Source organism: Triticum aestivum, chromosome 2A, assembly GCF_018294505.1.
Source record: "Triticum aestivum cultivar Chinese Spring chromosome 2A, IWGSC CS RefSeq v2.1, whole genome shotgun sequence".
Taxonomy (NCBI): domain Eukaryota; kingdom Viridiplantae; phylum Streptophyta; class Magnoliopsida; order Poales; family Poaceae; genus Triticum; species Triticum aestivum.
This window is the reverse complement of record NC_057797.1, coordinates 28,432,791-28,445,382: the sequence shown is the minus strand read 5'-3', so window position 1 is coordinate 28,445,382 and position 12,592 is coordinate 28,432,791. Positions and strand designations below refer to the sequence as shown.

The 12,592-nt window shown below is 45.5% G+C and overlaps 1 protein-coding gene across 14 annotated transcripts; it reads right to left on the bottom strand.

The window, feature by feature from the left end:
- Positions 1–6,028: 6,028 nt before the first annotated feature.
- Positions 6,029–10,833, bottom strand: LOC123187167 (zinc finger MYM-type protein 1). 14 transcript variants are annotated; one of them, XR_006493847.1, is made up of 7 exons: positions 10,428–10,833; positions 10,259–10,319; positions 9,196–10,107; positions 9,002–9,096; positions 7,888–7,957; positions 7,621–7,809; positions 6,029–7,533 (listed from the first exon to the last, which is right to left on the bottom strand). XR_006493847.1 is itself a non-coding variant. In XM_044598949.1 (7 exons), the coding sequence occupies exons 3-7, from the start codon at positions 10,096–10,098 to the stop codon at positions 7,472–7,474; spliced, it is 660 nt and encodes a 219-aa protein (XP_044454884.1). In that variant the 5' UTR covers positions 10,099–10,107; positions 10,259–10,314; positions 10,428–10,825; the 3' UTR covers positions 6,029–7,471. The 14 variants fall into 14 exon arrangements, 12 of the variants coding, with proteins under 12 accessions (XP_044454884.1, XP_044454883.1, XP_044454877.1 ...); XM_044598949.1 differs by lacking the exon at positions 7,888–7,957 and having other exon boundaries at positions 9,196–9,364; positions 9,954–10,107; positions 10,259–10,314; positions 10,428–10,825; XM_044598948.1 differs by lacking the exon at positions 7,888–7,957 and having other exon boundaries at positions 9,196–9,364; positions 9,954–10,107; positions 10,428–10,824.
- Between the last annotated feature and the right edge of the window lie 1,759 nt (positions 10,834–12,592).

The following is a 12,592-nucleotide window of genomic DNA, read 5'->3' as shown; positions in this document are numbered from 1 at the left end:
CAAGATCTATAGAGATAGATCAAAACGCCTGATGATACTTTCAAAGAACGCACACATTGACATGTTTTTGAAGGAGTTCAAAATAGATCAGTCAAAGAAGGGGTTCTTGCCTGAGTTGTAAGGTGTGAAGTTGAGTAAGACTCGAAGATTGACCATGACAGAAGAAAGAGGAAGGACAAAGGTCTTCCCCTATGCTTTTGTCATAGGCTCTATACAGTATGCCATGCTGAGTACCGCACCAGATGAGTGCCTTGCCACATGTCTGGCAAGAGGGTACAAAGGTGATCTAGGAGTGGATCACTAGATAGTGGTCAAAATTATCCTTAGAGGAATAAGGAAATGTTTCTCGGTTATGGAGGTGATAAAGAGTTCGACGTAAAGAGTTACGTCGATGCAAGCTTGACACCTATCCGGATAGCTCTGAGTAGAGATACCAGATACGTATAATGGAGCAACAATTTGGAATAGATCCAAGTGGAACGTGGTAGCAGCATCTGTGACATGACATAAAGTTTTGCGAAATACATAGGGATCTGAATATGGCAGACCCGTTGACTACAACCTCTCTCACAAGCATAACATGATCAAACCCAGAACTCATTGAGTGTTAATCACATAGTGATGTGAACTAGATAAGTGACTCTAGTAAACTCTTTGGATGTTGGTCACATGGCGATGTAACCTATGAGTGTTAATCACATGGCGATGTGAACTAGATTATTGACTCTAGTGCAAGTGGGACACTGTTGGAAATATGCCCTAGAGGCAATAATAAATTGGTTATTATTACATTTCCTTGTTCATGATAATCATTTATTATCCATGCTAGAATTGTATTGATAGGAAACTCAGATACATGTGGATACATAGACAACACCATGTTTCCTAACCATGGACATTGGATGTCGTTGATAACGAGATCACATCATTAGGAGAATGATGTGATGGACAAGACCTAATCCTAAGCCTAGCACAAGATCGTGTAGTTCGTATGCTAAAGCTTTTCTAATGTCAAGTATCATTCCCTTAGACCATGAGATTGTGCAACTCCCGGATACCGTAGGAGTGCTTTGGGTGTGCCAAACGTCACAACGTAACTGGGTGGCTATAAAGGTGCACTACGGGTATCTCCGAAAGTGTCTGTTGGGTTGGCACGAATCGAGACTGGGATTTGTCACTCCGTGTAAACGGAGAGGTATCTCTGGGCCCACTCGGTAGGACATCATCATAATGTGCAGAATGTGATCAAGGAGTTGATCACGGGATGATGTGTTACGGAACGAGTAAAGAGACTTGCCGGTAACGAGATTGAACAAGGTATCAGGATACCGACGATCGAATCTCAGGCAAGTATCGTACCAATAGACAAAGGGAATTGTATACGGGATTGATTGAATCCTTGACATCGTGGTTCATCCGATGAGATCATCGTGGAGCATGTGGGAACCAACATGGGTATCCAGATCCCGCTGTTGGTTATTGACCGTAGAGTTGTCTCGGCCATGTCTACATGACTCCCGAGCCCGTAGGGTCTACACACTTAAGGTTCGATGACGCTAGGGTTATACGGAAACTATGTACGCGGTTACCGAATGTTGTTTGGAGTCCCAGATGAGATCCCGGACGTCACGAGGAGTTCCGGAATGGTCCGGAGGTAAAGGTTGATATATAGGAAGTATGGTTTTGGACACCGGAAGTGTTCCGGGCATCATCGGTAGTGTACCGGGACCACCGGAGGGGTCCGGGGGTCCACCGGGAGGGGCCACGGGCCCCGAAGGCATACATGGGCCTATAGTGAGAAGGGACCAGCCCCTAGGTGGGCTGGGGCGCCTCCCACCAAGGCCCAAGGCGCCTCCAAGAGGGGAGGGGGGCAAACCCTAGGGCAGATGGGCCCTAAGGCCCACCCTAGGTGCGCCTCCCCCTCTCCCCCTTGTGGCCGCCACCCTAGATGTGATTAGGGGCTGCCGCACCCCTTGGGGCTTAGATCGGAATCAACCGCGATCTGAATCGCTACGATCCCTATTCAAGAATTCATCCGATTAACAAGTTAACTTGCGGATTAATCCCTACTCATAGGGTCCCCGAGTAGCCGATTACCCGATAAATCGTCCGATTAATTGATTAAATGGCCGATTAACTTGCCAATTAGTCTATTAATCCCCTACTCATCAGCCGACCGAGCAGCTACCAGTTAACAATTTCCTCAACAATGGCTATGAGTACGACTCCTTCATCCACGTTCTTGCAACGCTTCCGCTTAGAGATCTACAAGGGTATGTAGATGCACTCCCCTTCCCCTCGTTGCTAGATTACTCCATAGATTGATCTTGGTGATGCGTAGAAAGTTTTAAATTTCTGCTACGATCCCCAACACCAGGGGTGGTGGGGAGGGAGCAGGGGTCGGAGGTGTTGGGGACGTCTCGGGTGGGGTGAGGGTAGGGTTGGTATCGGCTATGGCGGGTGTTAATGGTGGTGGTGGTGTGTTGTGTTTAGAAGGTAGGGGAGTATATAGTTGGAAAGGACGGGGAGAGGGGGTGTTTGTGGAGCTAGGGATGTTTGATGGTGTAGTAGTGCGTTGTGAGAAAGGAAAAATGTTCTCAGCAAACGTGACATGGCGAGAGACATGAACGTGTCTGGTGTGAAGGTCGAGACAGCGATAGCCTTTGTGCTCGTCAGAGAAGCCAAGAAAGGCACATGGGATAGAGCATGGTGACAATTTATTTGCAGAAGTGGCGTAGGTATTGGGAAAACAGAGACAGTCAAAAACACGAACCGCGGAGTAGTCGGGATGGGAAAGAAAGAGGGAATAATAGGGATTAGTGTTGGGTCTAGTTTTAGAAGGGCGAATGTTTAGAAGGAAGGTGGCCATGTGTAGAGCTTCAGCCCAAAACTTGGGAGGCATAGATGATTGAGGAGAGTGCGAACAATATCATTGAGGGTGCGAAGAGAATGTTCGGCTTTACCATTTTGAGGGAAGGTGTAGGGACATGAGAACCTTAGCAAGATGCCATGTTGTAAGAAGAAAGTACGATTTTTAATGTTAACAAACTCGCGACCATTTTCACATTGGATAAAGCGAATAGGGAGGAAGAAGTGAACAGACACATAGCGTTGAAAATTAAGAAGGAGAGAATGGACCTCGGATTTGTTGCGTAGAGGGAAAGTCCAGACAAAGTGGGTGAAATCATCTAGGATAACAAGGTAGTATTTTAAACCCGAAACACTTGCAATGGGAGAGGTCCATAATTAAATCACAATGTATTAATTCAAAGGGATAAGTGGTACAAGAGCTAGAGGAACTAAAGGGAAGGCGCACATGTTTGCCTAATTGACATGACTCACAAAACACAGAATTATGAGAGTCCCTATTACATGGTATGGTAAATTCACTAAGCATAGAAGCTAAGACGGCAGGGTTAGGATGGCCCAAGCGACGATGCCAGAGATCGATGGAGGCTAGCATGGATGTTGGAGGGATGGCGGCAGGAAATCCATTAAGAGAATAAAGATCACCGGAGCTATTGAAGCGAGCGATCTCGGCCTTGGTCAGGTAATCCTTCACAGATAAACCAAAAGGGTCAAATTCAGCCGAAACTAGATTGTCGCAAGTAAATTGGCGAACAGAAATAAGATTTTTAATGAGGGCGGGTGCAACTAGAACATCGCGAAGTAGAAGAGGTTTAGTGGAAGAGGGAAGTTGAGCCTGACCAACACAATATATAGGAATAGATGATCCATCTCCAAGGGTAATGGAAGGGAAAGGAGATTTAGTGCAAGATGATAACCAATTACTAGATGCAGACATATGTAGAGGCCCCTGAACCAAAGATCCAATCCGTACCTGAGTTTCCTTGTGTAGCAAAGTTATTCATGGCCTGGAGAAAAGCAGCTTGATCCCAGCTCGGCGTCGCAGGTGAGGGTGGCGTCGGGAGCAGTGCCAGCGGATATGATGGTGAAGGCAGTAGGGCCGGCTGGTGAGTGTAGTAGGCGCCACCGTCAGTGGAGTAGTGACCATAAGGAGCATACGTCGGGACAGCGTGAGAGGCATTGGCCGACTATGGTCAGGGTGGCGTCGGGAGCAGGGCCGGCTGAGGTGTGTAGTAGGTGCCGCTGTCGGTGGTGCAATGGCCATAAGGAGCATATGTCGGGGCGGTGTGATAGGCATTGGCCGGCTGTCGGGGGTTGAGAACCCCGGGAGCACCAGTAGGCGACCGAAGGCCGGGTTGCCAGGCACCTGAGTATGCCGGCGGAGCACCGAGGGTGGACGGAGCGGACCAGGGCATGGGCCATGCCTGAACGAGCCCCGTCCAAGGATCATGAGGAGGCCGCCATGCAACCGCAGATGGAGCACTGGTGGGTGGTGCAGGACTCGGTGCTGGTGATGTTGTAGGTGGAACCGAACAAGTCGACGATGGCCTGCAGATAGGGTTTTTGCCGTGGTAGTTCGGACTAGGGCGCCAGCCTGGGGGGGGTTGAGCATATGACGATGCAGACGGCCCGGCGGCAGGAGCCGGCATGGAAGGCGATGCTGGTGTAGACGACAGAGGAGGACGAGCCGCAGCATGAAAGACTTTGGGGCGAGAGTCCTTGCGAGATTGTGTTTCTGCCACGAGTTGTAGTAGGGAACGAACTTCAGCGAATGTAGGAGGAGGCCGTATCATCGGTATGAACGAGGCTTTCTTGTCAAAGTATTCGCTGAGGCCGACAATGACGATGTTGATTAGCTGTGAGTCGCTGACTGTATCGCCGAGTTCGCGGAGCTCATCGCCAATGGTCTTAACGCGCTGGCAGAACAGGTTCACCGGGGCGTCTCCTTGCACCATATTGTGAAGCTCGGTGTGGAGAGCGTTTTTTCGAGCGTCAGTGTTGCTTTGGAAGAGCTGACGGAGGGAGTGCCAGATGTTGGCAGCGGTGGCGCCGTCGTGATCGAGCATGTTGAAGATTTCGATGGTGATGCGGGTGTAGAACCACTGGACGATCGCGAGATCGTCTTTCAACCATTGCAGATCGTCGGGGCGGGGAAGACAGTTGGCGGCGACATGCGAGCGCAGGTTGCAGCGGCCGAGGTGGAGGTCGAAGAGATGTCTCCAATGGTAGTAGTTGTGGGTGGCGAGATCAAGAACTATGGGGATGTAGGGGCTGACATCGGAGATTGTGTCGGCAAGAGATATTGGTGCGGCGAGGATGGGTGTAGGGTAGTTTTGTGGAGCTATGGTGAGGGACGAGAGAGAAGCGGCCGCGGCGTTGGCTGCCTTGGCGATGAGCGCGGCCCGGCGCTCGAAGTAGCCGGGCGGCGGCGTAGGCGGAGCCATACCCTAGACCCTGGGACCAGTAACTGATACCATGAAAACTAAATAAAACTGTTGCTTATTGATTGATTTGGTGCGGCATACAAGAGTATATAAGAGGGTACAAACCGACTTGGGGTAGGGGTACAAAACTGGCTTGGACTAGAAGTCGTATACCATAAGGACTACTCTAACAAGGTGGACGCAGCTGAAGGAGCCGGGTGCGTTTCGAGGATGCGGGAGACGGCGGCGGTGATGGCCGGCGTGTTGGCCGGCGTGGGGCTAAAGTCCTGGGCTTTGGGGAGAAGGTGGATGTCGACGAGGACGAGGGGCGTGGAGCGCCAGAGCACGCGCCAGCGAGAGGAGAGCGCGGCGGTGCGCGCGGCGTCCTTGACGGGGAGGCGGGCGAGGATGTTGCGCAGGAGGTCACGGGGGAGGCGGCTGATGCGGTCGGCGCGGCGGGCGGCGGGGAGGGCGGTGAGCCGCGCGCCGTTGTAGAGAAGGTACTCGGGGAGGCTTTGGTAGATGTACGACAACATGAACTCCGCGGTCTCCTCCATCGCGTGCAGGTCGGCGCCGTAGCGCCGTGCGTCGGCCGTCGTCGTGACCTGCTTCTGCACGGCCATGGCCTACGGCGGCGCCGGTGGATGAGCTGGCGAGGGTTTGTGGATTTGGGATTCTCAGCGTAGTGCGTGTGGAGTGTGTACTGTGTAGTGGTGGTGGTTTTTTTGAGAAGAACTCGCCAAGCTTTTTATTCCAACGCAATGTTCATTGGTACAACTGTTGGGTCATGAGGAGTTCCCAACCACACATGTCTACCTAATTGCAGGTTACAAGAGAACTTGACGAGCTTATGAACCTCAAAGTTATAGTTTCTACGCTCATGAATGAAATTACAAAACTGAAAACCACTCTTACGCCCTATTATTTCATGTACTATAGCAGCATGGGGTCCTCCCGTCCCTTGTTGATGTCGTCAATCACTCCCTGACTGTCACACGCCACCATGATCTTATGCAGATTAAGATCCTCTGTAAGTGATAGAGCTTCCCTGCAGGCGAATGTCTCGAGCATCACTGGGTCGGTCACAACGGGATACACCATCGCTGAGGACCCAAGGTAAATTCCTTGACTGTCTCTACATATTGCCGAAACTGCTCCTCCTCTTCTGTGGCGAGCGACCGCACCATCAACATTCATCTTCATACAGTCTTGGAGCGGCGCGAGCCATCTTTCCTCTGTGGGTCGGGGAGATCGGCCGACTCCAGAAGACCGCACAGTCGGCTTCTGTAGATGTTGCAGCTCATGTAAGTAGGAGTCCACAAAGGCGATGGTTTGTACCGGGCTCTGAAATATTGCCTCATGGATTGCTTTCCGTCGAACATACCAAACTGACTATAATGTTACCACCATTCTTGTGAACAGGTCATGGCTTAGTGTAGCATGCATACGAACATCCAGTGCTTGGCGTTTGTTTCTTCATTGGAAGTCATCTGCGCCACAAGTTGATCGTCTAAGAGAGCCCAAATACAACGTGACATGGTACATGAAAGGAGCACATGTCTCCATGAGTCCTCGCAGCCGCACAGGGGACTTCCTATTTGCCGCTCGTTGCAGCAAAGTGCCGACGTTTCGCACAGGGCGCCGCATGTTTTGCACAGGGGGCCGCTAGCCTGGACCGGCCCACTTCCATTGGCACGATCGTCATATCAAAAAACGCAAAAAAAGAGAGCGTGATCGAGCTGCGGATCGACCGTGGAACCTCCTGGTCAATGCCGCGCTGTGCAAGCCACTGCCACACTCAACTTCTCATTTCAAGGTTGAAGCACCAGACTTAAAGAAACATAGAACAGCGGCAGGGATCGAACAATAATTCCTGGGATTTCGTACACCTGCTATTAGCGCCAGAATTAAAGAAACAAACTGCAAGTGAGCAATGCTAATAGCCAGTGGCGGAGCCAGGATTGGCTGACAACCCAGGCGAGAAACTAAGGGCTAAAAGCTACCCAAAAAGAACTCCAGTTTCAACGCATACGAAAGTCAATTTATGTTGCATAACTAATAATACACCAAACATAATATTCCATGGCAGCATTTGTTCCATGATGGGTCAACTAATAAAGCAAGATAAATCAAAAGACAATATGTAGCATATATAGATGATCCAAAAGATTAATACCAAATCAAAGGATTGGTTGATCTGACCCTCCCATAACAACATCTTCAATAGTCGAAGAAGCTAAACCTTGAATGATAAATTTTGAAATGCAAATCAGTGCATAATAAAGGAAGCAAAAATAGTTCATAATAGATGCAAAATTTGGAAACTTACGTCCAGGACGAGGCAAAAGGCATTTGCGACTGCGATAACCTTGAAATCGCTCAATGATCTTTGATTCTCCAATACTCACAAATACATCCCGCTCAATGTAACATACCATTCTATGATTCATCCAATCATCACCCATTTTTTTCCTCAATCCAGTCTTGATAATGCTCATTGCTGAAAATGCACTTTCCACTGTTGCGGTTGCAACAGGTAAAATCAATGCTAACTCAACAAGACGGTAAACCAAGGGAAAAGTTGTGTGCATATTACTTGTAACCATATTTATGGCAAGATGACCAAGGTCATTGCAATTCATCAAATGTGTATCAACTCTTGCTTCCTGAATGAATGAGTCTAGTTGGTTTCTAAGGACAAAAGTAACTTCATATGTAGAGAAGTCAGCAGCATACATATTAGCAAGGTCTACTAGCTTGTCTTCATTATAATTGGCAAATGAATTCTTGGGATCAAGACAAGCAATGCATCTCAACAATTGAGTAGACCTTTCAGCAAAGCGGTTGTTTAACTCCACAATAAGTTGATCATGCAACACATTGAATATTTCATTTCTGAAATGATGGTTGTAAGTTACCAACTGCCTACCCCAAGTCCTTGAACGCCCATTAGCAGTTCTAGTATCTTCCATATTTGGCACTACAATGTTGTACTTGACACAAAAGTCTGTTACCTCTTTAAAGAGCTCACCCCAACCATTCTGCCTTATATTTTGAATATCATCTAATGTGGTTTTAATCAATCCAACAGCACGTACAATATTCTGATTTTTCAGTTGCAAGCATTGTGACAGATTGTTAGTCTTGCCCAATAATGTAATCATAAGATGCAATATGAGAACAAATTCAAAGGACTCCATTTGCTTTATCAATCCTGCGGCTGTGGTTCTTTGTGCAACATTATCTGCATCATTGTGTAGATTTTCTAATACCTTTAGAACTGGTTTCCACATCTGAACAAGACGACACAAGGTTTTATGATGTGATCCCCACCGTGTATCACCGGGTCTAGCAAGGTTTGTTAATTGGTTTTTTCCTTTTCCCACAAGAAGTTCCCCAGCCTCTATTTGACGCACTATTTCATCATGTTGCTCTTGGGCCAATTGATCATGTCTTTTACAAGAAGCATTAACAATGTTAACCACCATGCTTGTGTATTCAAAAAAAATCCCTTACTGATGAACAACACTTGGCAACAGCAACAACCACTAATTGTAACTGATGGGCAAAACAATGTATATAATGAGCATAAGGATTTTCCTCCAAGATCAATCTTTGCAACCCACGGAATTCCCCTCTCATGTTTGAAGCCCCATCATAACCATGTCCTCTCAAATTAGACATAGATAAGCCAAGAGTAGCAAACATACCATCCAAAGCTACCTTCAGTGAAGTTGATCTTGTGTCAGGAACATGCTCAACTGCCATGAATCTCTCAATCACCTCCCCTCGTTTGCTGAGATACCTACATAAGACAAAGGAGCATGATTAATATAAAACTTCAACAAAATCCACCTACAAGTCTACAACAACAAACACATACAATACGAGGAAAGGTACTAACCTCAAACACATAGCCATTTGCTCTTTCATAGATGCATCTCTGGACTCATCAACAAGTAAAGCAAATTTCCTATCTCCAATCTCCTCTATAATGACTTCGGTGGTCTCTTGTGCACAAGCCTTGCATAAATCCAATTGTATCTCATGTGAAGTCAGTAGATGGTTCCCTCCTGCATCACCAAACAATTTTTCCACCTTTGGGTCTTTCTTTATGAACAAGTCCAACAACTCTTTGAAGTTACCCTTATTCATTGAGCTAGCAGACTCATCATGACCACGAAAAGCAAGAGCTTGTAGTGTCAAAAACTTGACAATACCCAATATAATGAAGAGACGAGCTTTGTATTCTTCTTCTCTCTTCTTAGAACCCCTATCAAACACATGTGGCAAATTTTGTCTTTGATTTTTGAAATCATCATAATGTTGTCTAGATTTATTATGAGCACTATCATGCTTGCCAACATGCTGATTAAAAACTTTAGGTCCATCCTTCCAAGATTTAAATCCATTTTTCGTGAACGCCTCAACACCATAGTTTGCAGCTCTTGGTTGCTTAAATAGAAAATAATAAAAGCAAAAGGCTGCTTTTTTCAATGCTATATTCCAACCAGCCGCGATGATCATTATACCAGTAATCATGAAAGCCTCTACCATTTATCTATGTATGATCAGTTGGTTGACATGGACCCATACTATAGTACTCCCTTCTAGCAAGATCTCTAATGTCCGCATCCAAATCGTCAATTGGTATTCTCTTACCAGGGTCTGATTCAATATCACCAGGTTTAAGTTGAGCCGTAACACCAGGGGCATTATCAGTTGTTCGAGTTGAAGGACCTGTTTCTGCAGTTTCTGTGGTTCGAACTTGAAAAAATGAATTCAATGTCTTGTTTCTTTTACTCATCTTGCCTTCCTGTAACATTTATAGAAACAAAATTACTATCTGTCTACATAGGTTTCCACATCTAACAAAAAGTGGCATCAAGCAAACAATGGTGGCATCTAGCAATTACAGAGTACAGGAACTCTATCTAGTGAATCCTAAGTGAGGGGGCCATGCTTACAAGATTAGAATAGAGCGCCACGCATCCAACGAACAGAGCTCAATGCTGCACTGTCTCTGTCCTAAAAGCTATACATCAGAATTCAGAAGTACAGAATAGAGCTCCACGCCTCCACCGAACAGAGCTGTACATCGAACTCGAAGAAAACTAGGAAGCAAGGAAGGGATACCTTTGCTCTTGGCCTCTTGCTCTGCTGTCTGCTATGTGCTGCGGCTCGCCGGACGCCGGGTAGCCTGCCGCCTCGCCGAGGTCGCCGCCTCGTCGGACAGGGCAGCAGCCCGCAGCACCGCAGCGGCGCAACCTGATGCCGCAGAAGGGGGTCGAAGGGGACGGAGCTGGCCGGCAGGGTAGGCGGCGGGCGGCGCCTAGGGTTCGTCCAAGTCAGGGGAACGGGCTGCGGGTGGCTGGCTGGTTCGTGTTCGTCCAGACTCGAAGTAGACGCACAGGCAGGCCGCAGGCAGATGAGCCAGGCAACGAACGAGATGGGCCTCACGCCCCAGGCAGCCTTCGTTGTTCTACAGTATATTTGCTACAGTGTACGAGCGAGATGGGCCTCACGCCCCAGGCAGCCGCCTGGGCTGCCTGGGGCCTGTCTCTGCCCATGCTAATAGCCACCATAGTTCCTGGGATTTCGTACATAAAATGGCTGTCCACCTTGTACGACCATAAGCTGCAAACATTTTCATATTTCATAGAGAGAGAAAAAGTTAAAACTTGAAACATTTTTGGGAATCTAAAATAAAATAAAATAAAGGAACAACATGAAAACGACATTTTTTCCCAAAATCAAGAAAAAAATCATGAAAGTGCAAAACATTTTCTGAGAAGGAGGAACAAAAACTGAAAGCGCGAAGATTTTTCAAATTTACGAACAAATTTTCAAGACGTGAACAGTTTTTTGAATTCCCCAGAATTTTTTTTGGAATTTGGGGTCAAATTTTGAAAAACATCACCATTTTGATGATTTGAACAAATTTGGAAAGCGGAAACATTTTTTTAAAATTCTCATTTTTTTGAATTGGTGACCAAAAGTTAACAAATGTGAACATTTTTTGAATTCTGCGAACATTTTTGAATTTACGAACAAAAGTTAAAAATAGGAGCATTTCATGAATTTATGAACAAATTTTGATATCCAAAACATTTTCTGAAAATGTGATGTTTTTTAATTGGTGAACAAAAATTGAAAACAAGAACAATTCTTGAAATTCAGAACAAAATTTTGAAACGGAAGACAATTTTGAATAATTGAAACAATTTTGAATAATTCAAACAATTTTGTAAAATGCTTTTTTCAGTATACGTGAACAAAAAAAATAAAAATGAAGGCATTTTTCTATAGCTTCGAACATTTTTCTAAAACACATACTTTTTTGTAAAACACGAACAATTTTTGAAACTTTGAACAATTTTTGAAACGCAAACATTTTTTCAAACACACAAACATTGAGTAATTATTTAAGATGTCTAAAACGCAAATTTTTAGTAAATTTTTGTATGTAAGATTCTTTTCAAAAAGGCACACAAAAATTTGAAAACAAACAAATTTTGAATTTACAAAACATTTTTTGAAAGAACTGTTTTTAAAAGCATGAACATTTTTTGAATGTCGAGAACAAATTTTGAAACGAAGAACATATTTGGAAGCGCGAACAGTTTTTGAAAGCATGAACATTTTTTGAATCTTGAGAACAAATTTTGAAATGGAGAACAATTCTGAAAAATCCCGAACAAATTCCGTGGCTTGAATTCTTTTTGAATACGTGAACAAAAAGTTGAAATCTGGTGACAAGAACAATTTTTGAATTTTGAGAACATTTTTTTTGCAAACTAAACATTTTCTATAAACACGAGTTTTTTTAGTATTTCAAAAAAAAGATAAGAACAGATATGAAAATAAAAAACCAAAGAAAGAAAATGTGTTCAAAATAGAAATTAACCTGAAAAGGAAAACAAAAAGGAAACAAAAAAGTAACGAAAAAGAATAGAAAAAAGAACCAGAAAAAGGAAGAAGAAAAAAACAGAAAGAGTAAAAAAAGAAAAAAAAAGGCAAAATAAGAAACTGGTTCAGGAACCTTCTAGATGGTTCCCAAAACCAGTAAGAACCGGCTGGGAACGCTCTAGAAGGTTCGCAAAACCGGAACTTCTACGGACGCTACATATGGGCTGGCCCAAAATCGCTCGTTAGTCTTATCTGTGCGATTCGTCGACAGTGTGACGCAGTATGCGTCCAATAGGTTTTTCCGCCGCACAGGGGACATGCATGTGTGGTGGGCCAAATTTCAAAGCGGGGTTGCTAAAGGGCCCATGAGCAACGGATCCTTCTTATTATAA

Excerpts from the sequence above, each read along its gene's own strand:
- LOC123187167 (XM_044598942.1), bottom strand. The coding sequence starts at position 8,779 with ATGGTGGTTAACATTGTTAATGCTTCTTGTAAAAGACATGATCAATTG. Across the intron at positions 7,534-7,620 it reads CCTTTTGCCTCGTCCTGGAC|GTTTAGCTTCTTCGACTATT; the intron begins GTAAGTTTCCAA and ends TTATCATTCAAG.